This window comes from Microtus ochrogaster, linkage group LG8, assembly GCF_000317375.1.
Source record: "Microtus ochrogaster isolate Prairie Vole_2 linkage group LG8, MicOch1.0, whole genome shotgun sequence".
Lineage (NCBI taxonomy): Eukaryota > Metazoa > Chordata > Mammalia > Rodentia > Cricetidae > Microtus > Microtus ochrogaster.
In genome coordinates, this window is record NC_022033.1 from 1,204,835 (window position 1) to 1,210,677 (window position 5,843).

Below are 5,843 nucleotides of genomic sequence, written 5' to 3' on the forward strand. Positions count from 1 at the left end.
CTCTGAATTTCCTCAGTTTCTGTTGTTATGTTGTTCTTTTCTGATTTTGTTAGTTTGGATATTCTCTCTCTGTCTTTTGGTTAGTTTGGATAAAAGTTTATCAACCTTGTTGGTTTTCTCAAAGAACCAGCTCTTTGTCTCATTGATTCTTTGTATTGTTTTCTTTGTTTCTATTTTCTTCATTTCAGCCCTCAATTTTATTCTTTCCTGACTACTTCTTTTTGTTCTAGAGCTTTCAGGTGTTCTGTTAATTCACTAGTGTGGGATTTTTATGTAGGCATTTAGTGCTGTGAACTTTCCTCTTAGCACTGCTTTCATTGTGTCCCAGAAGTTTGGGTATGTTGTGCAATCAATTTCATTAAATTTTTGGAAGTCTTTAATTTATTTATTTCTTCCTTGACACAGTGGTGATTTAGTTGAGCTTTGCTTAATTTCCATGTGTTTGTGGGCTTTCTGAAATTAGTGTTGCTGTTGAATTTTAACTTTAAGCCGTGGTAACCCCAATAAAATATATGGGGTTATTCCAATTTTTTTTTGTATCTGTTGAGGTTTGCTCTGTTACCGAGTATGTGGTCAGTTTTTGAGATGGTTCCATGATGTGCTGAGAAGGTATGTTCTTTTGTTTGAATGAAATGTTTTGTAGATATCTGTTAATTCCATTTAAGTCATAACATATGTTAGTTCCCTTATTTCTCTGTTAAGTTTCTGTCTGGCCGTCCTGTCCAGTGGTGAGAGTGGGGTGTTGAAGTCTCCCACTATTAGTATGTGGGGTTTAATGTGTGATTTAAGTTTTAGAATTTTTTTTTTTTAACAAATATGGGTGCGTTTGTATTAGGGGCATAGATGTTTAGAATTGAGATTTATTCTTGATGGATTTTTCCTGTGATGAATATGAAATGTCCTTTATATATTTTGATTTTAGCTTGAAGTCTATTTTGTTAGATATTAGGATAGCTATACCAGCTTATTTCTTAGGTCCATTTGATTGGAAATTTTTTCCTAACCCTTTACTCTGAGGTGAGGTCTGTCTTGTATGCAGCAATAGGAGGGTTTCTGCTTTGTATCTAATCTGTTAGCCTGTGTATTTTTCTAGGCAAATTGAGTCCATTTATATTAAGGGATATTAATGACCAGTGATTACTAGTTCCTGTTATTTTTATTTTTGGTAGTGGTGGTGCCGTTGTGTGTGCTTTTCCCTTCTTTGGGCTTTGCTGCTATGAGATCATCTATCCTAGTTTTTTTGTGGATGTAGCTGACTTTCTTGGGTTGGAGTTTTCCTTCTAGTACTTTGTGTAGGGCTGGCTATGTGGCTAGGTATTGGTTAAGTCTGGTTTTGTCATGGAATATCTTTTTTCCCCATCTATGGTGATTGAAAGTTTTGCTGGATATAGTATAGTCTGGGCTGGCATTTGTGGTCTCTTAGTGTCTGTATAATGCCTGTCCAGGACCTTCTGGCTTTCATTGTTTCCATTGAGAAACTGGGTATAATTTTGATAGGTCTGTCTTTATATGTTACTTGGCCTTTTCCTTTGCAACTTTTAAGATTCTTTCTTTCTTCTATTTGTTGAGTGTTTTGATTATTAAGTGGCAAGGGGACTTTTTCGGCTCATTCTATTTGGTGTTCTGTAAGCTTCTTGTACTTTCATAGGCATGTCCTTCTTTAGGTTGGGAAAGTTTTCTTCAATAATTTTGTTGAATATGTTTTCTGTGCCTTTGAGTTGGATTTCTCTTTCATCTAGCCCTGTTATTCTTAGGTTTGGTCTTTTCATGGTGTCCCAGATTTCCTGACTAGTTTTTGTTAAGGATTTGTTGGATTTAACATTTTATTTGACCGATGAATCTATTTCCTCTATCTTCAACACCTACGATTCTCTCTTCTATCTCTTGGATTCTGTTGTTTATGCTTGCATTTGTGGTTCCTGATCGTGTACCCAAATTTTCCATTTCCAGAATTCTCTCTGTTTGTGTTTTCTTTATTGCCTCTCTTTCAGTCTTCAAGTCTTGAATTGTTTCCTTCACCTGTTTGATTGCTTTTTTTTGATTTTCTTTATGGGATTTGTTGATTTCTTCCAATTTTTTTGTGTTTTCTTACACTTTAAGGGAATTTTTCATTTCCTCTTTAAGGGCCTTAATCATCTTTTTTTGTTTTTTTGAGACAGAGTTTCTCCGTAAGCCTTAATCATCTTGATAAAATTATTTTTAAGGTTGTTTTCTTCTGCGTCTTCTGTGTTGAGGTGTTCAGGTCTTTCTGTTGTAGAGCCACTAGTGTCTGGTGGTGCCGTATTGCTCTTTATGTTGTTGAGTGTATTCTTACCTTGTTATCTACCCATCTCTTGCTCCAGTTGGTGTAGGTGAAGCCTGTGCTTCAGAAGGTCCCTCTTTCTCCAGTTGGTGTTGTTGGGGGCTGTGGCTCCATTGGCGTTCATTTCTCTAGGTGCCCAAGGCTCTGGTGGTTGCTCCTTGAGATGCAGGTGGAGGTGGGGCTGAGGTTCTGGTGATTGCTCCTCTGGATGGAGGTGGGGCTGAGGTTCTGGTGGTCACTGCAACAGCGGGATATCTCATATCGAGAATGGCAGTGGATGCTGGCTGGGCACAGGTGCCCTTTTCCAGAGGAACGTCTTATGATAGCTTCTGTAACTACTGCTGGAAGCTGCTGCTGCTGCTGTTGCCCCTAAAGCTTTCGGAGCTGCTGAGGCAGGATAAGATGGGCACTGCTGCTTCCTGTCATCCCTCAGTTGTGTTGTGTGAGTGAATATAGGTGAACACTAAGATGGCCTGTGCCCGCTGCTCAGGCTAAGGAAGAAACACCAGAACTTCTGAATTCCTTCCTCTGTCTCTCTTAAGTATTGTCCAGAATTGGTGTCAAGGACAGTTGACTTTTTGTGACAAGTGGGAGAACACTTCACCGGCCCACTCTTTTATCTGATTGAAGTTGACGTATTTCTGTACTGTGTGTACAATGTGTGCACAATAAAGTGCAAAATCTATGATTTTTTTCTTTGCTTTTTTGTGGAATCACTTTAACATGAAAACATTTAACTGAACCACTTAAGTTTTATTCTCACGTGTGGTAAAGTATCAATTTTCATATTAGAATTTTATACTCACTAGAATGGACATGAAGAAAAAATATTTTCATCCTAAATTCTAGAAAAAGAAAGCAATGTCTTAGTTTCTCCATTCATGGGTAGTAACAACTGTTGATTAAAAGGGAGGTGTGGGGTGTTTAGGTTCAGTGTAGGTCGGTGCTAAAGGACTTAAGGCCCTGAGCTCCCTGTAGCTCTATGAAAAAGAGGGAGCAGCTGACCTAGTTGTTGTTGGTTGCACTCACAAGGGGTAGGGTGGTTTGGTTTGGTTTGTGGGTTGGCTTTTTTGTTGTTGTTTGGGACAGGGTTTCTCTGTGTATCCCTGGCTGTCCTGGAACTCACTCTGTAGGCCAGGCTTGTCTTGAATTCAGAGATCCACCTGTCTCTGGTGGGATTAAAGGCATATACCACTAACCACCCAGTCAGAAGGGGGTAATTTAATTGTGCTGTAGGATTAGAGCTCACTGCTTAGTGCCCAGAGTCTCTGTCGTCATAGCTCCTTGGTTCTCTAATTCCTACTTGATGGTGTTAGAAGCTTGGATTGAAATGCAAAACATGCGTATGCATGGGTGAGTGCACAGGCACACAGTCAAAAGAGAAAAGAAAAATGACCCATAGTGATGCTCACCTTAGTCCCAGCACTAGGAGGGTCAGAAATTCACAGACATCCTCAGCTGCAATGTGAGTTAAGGCAGTACTGGGTTTCTCAGGGAAAAAAAAAAAAAGACACCCAACAAAAATATTCCACATTAATGGGAATGAGTTAAGAATAAAAACTAGACGGGCGGTGATGGCTCACACCTTAATCCCAGCACTTGGGAGGCAGAGGCAGATGGATCTCTGTGAGTTCAAGTCTAGCCAGGTCTACAGAGTGAGCTCCAGGACAGGCTCCAAAGCTACAAAGAAACCCTGTTTTGAAAAACAAGAATAAAATTACTAAATGACGGCTTTTTTTCTTCTTTTGCAAAGAAGAAGCGCTATGTAAACAAGCAATCAATAAGAGGAATCGGAGTAGAATCCGCCAGTTGGACACAAGTGTGGAGCGAAGAGCCCTTGGAGAGATTCAGAATGTGGGTGACGGCTCTACAGCTTCACAGGGTACCTGGCAGTCTTCTGAGTCCTCACAGTCAAACCTGGGGGAGCAGACGCAAAGCGGACCCCAGGGAGGAAGGTCTCAGCGTCGGGAGAGGCATAACCGAATGGAAAGAGATAGAAGGTAATAGAGTGATGGACCATGGGCTCCACCCATACCCATGCAGTTGTCTTAGGTGTGCTGGCTTTTTGTGTGATAGTTCACCCTTTATCTGGAGACTTAGGAGTCCTCAAGACTCAGTGATCTCTGGTGGACTCATGCTCTGACTGACTACAGTGGCAGGGTACAAGGTATGTGGGAAGACCTAGGGAGCACAATCCCCAGTGTCTTCTCCCAGAAGGGTATACAGGACCTCCTAATTGATGACTCCAGTATTGTGTTCCCAGGGCACCAAGAAGGTGCCACCAAACAGGAGGGCTCATCAGAGGCTCAGAGACTGTGTTGGTGCCCATCACATGACTGTTTATCAGGCACACTCTAAATACCAGGCTCCCATTGTGAGCCATGTTGCTTGCAGAGTTGAGGTTCTGTGGGCTATTATTCAGTAATCTCCCCAAGCCCAAGTTTCCAGACACTAGAAGATCACTTGTCAGCAGGTCCTTAAGGAGAGTATTGGGTTTTAGGTTAACTGCACAGTAGGTAACATCATAGGCTTCTGTTTTATTTGCGGAAGCCAGGTATAGTGGCATACATTTGTGATTGGGGTATTCAGGAGGCTGAGGTAGGAGGATTGCTTCCAGTTGAGCACAGTCTGGGATATACAGTGAATTATAGCTTAGTCTTGAATAGTCTTGAGAGAGAGAGAGAGAGAGAAAAGAAGAACAGGGAGGAAAAAGAAAAAAAGCAATGTTGGGAAAGAGGAGGTTAAACTGTTACTGAAATGAGTTTGCCTGTGGATTTAATATGTGCTCCTCTAGGTAGTATAAAAGGGTAATTTTTCTGTATTGAAATTGGGTTTTTATTACATTATTTAATAGTAATAATTAATTTGGTCATTTATGAGTATTACATCTATGTTTTCTGCTCAGGAATAATAGTATTTAATGAAATAGTATTGTGTATTGAAGTTCTATTATTTAATAAGCCAAGGTGATTTATTGCTTTTTAGAGAGATGTGTTAAAACTAAGTAGATATCTACCTTCCTTCCTTCCTTCCTTTTTTTTTTTTTTTTTTTTTTTTTTTAAGGCCAGGCTGACAGGCTGACCTCAACCTCATGGAGATCTGCCTACCTCTGCTTCCCAAGTGCTGGGATTTCTTCTTCATTTTATCAAAAAAAAATTATGTCTTTTCATTACTTGTGTGCTTGTGGATGCCAGAAGAAGGCATTGGGTTCTAAGCCTAGAGTTACAGATGGTTGTGAGCCACCATGCGGATGCTGGAAGTTGAATCTCTGTCCTCTGGAAGAGCAGCCACTGAGCCTTCTCTCCAGCTGTGTTGTTCTTTGTTGATGAGTTGCTTAAGTGTGTGCTTGGTGACTGCTGTGTCAGAAGATCCCTGGAGTTGGAATTACAGGTGGTTATGAGCCACCATGTGGGTGCTGGTTATTGAATTTGGGTCTTCTGCAAGAGCAAAACGTGCTTTTGGGGAGTGCTGGAGAGATGGCTCAGAGGTTAAGAGCATTGCCTGCTCTTCCCAAGGTCCTGAGTTCAATTCCCAGCAACCA

General features: G+C 40.8%; 1 protein-coding gene across 1 annotated transcript in view; it reads left to right on the plus strand.

Annotated features, from left to right (window-relative positions):
- Window positions 1–5,843, plus strand: part of Tcfl5 (transcription factor like 5) — a gene marked incomplete at its 5' end in the record, with an annotated part of 26,082 nt that overhangs the window by 5,818 nt on the left and 14,421 nt on the right. The window contains one exon of the mRNA XM_026787263.1: window positions 4,056–4,302. Coding sequence (XP_026643064.1) covers window positions 4,056–4,302 — 247 coding nt within the window. The remainder of the gene's footprint in view (window positions 1–4,055; window positions 4,303–5,843) is intronic.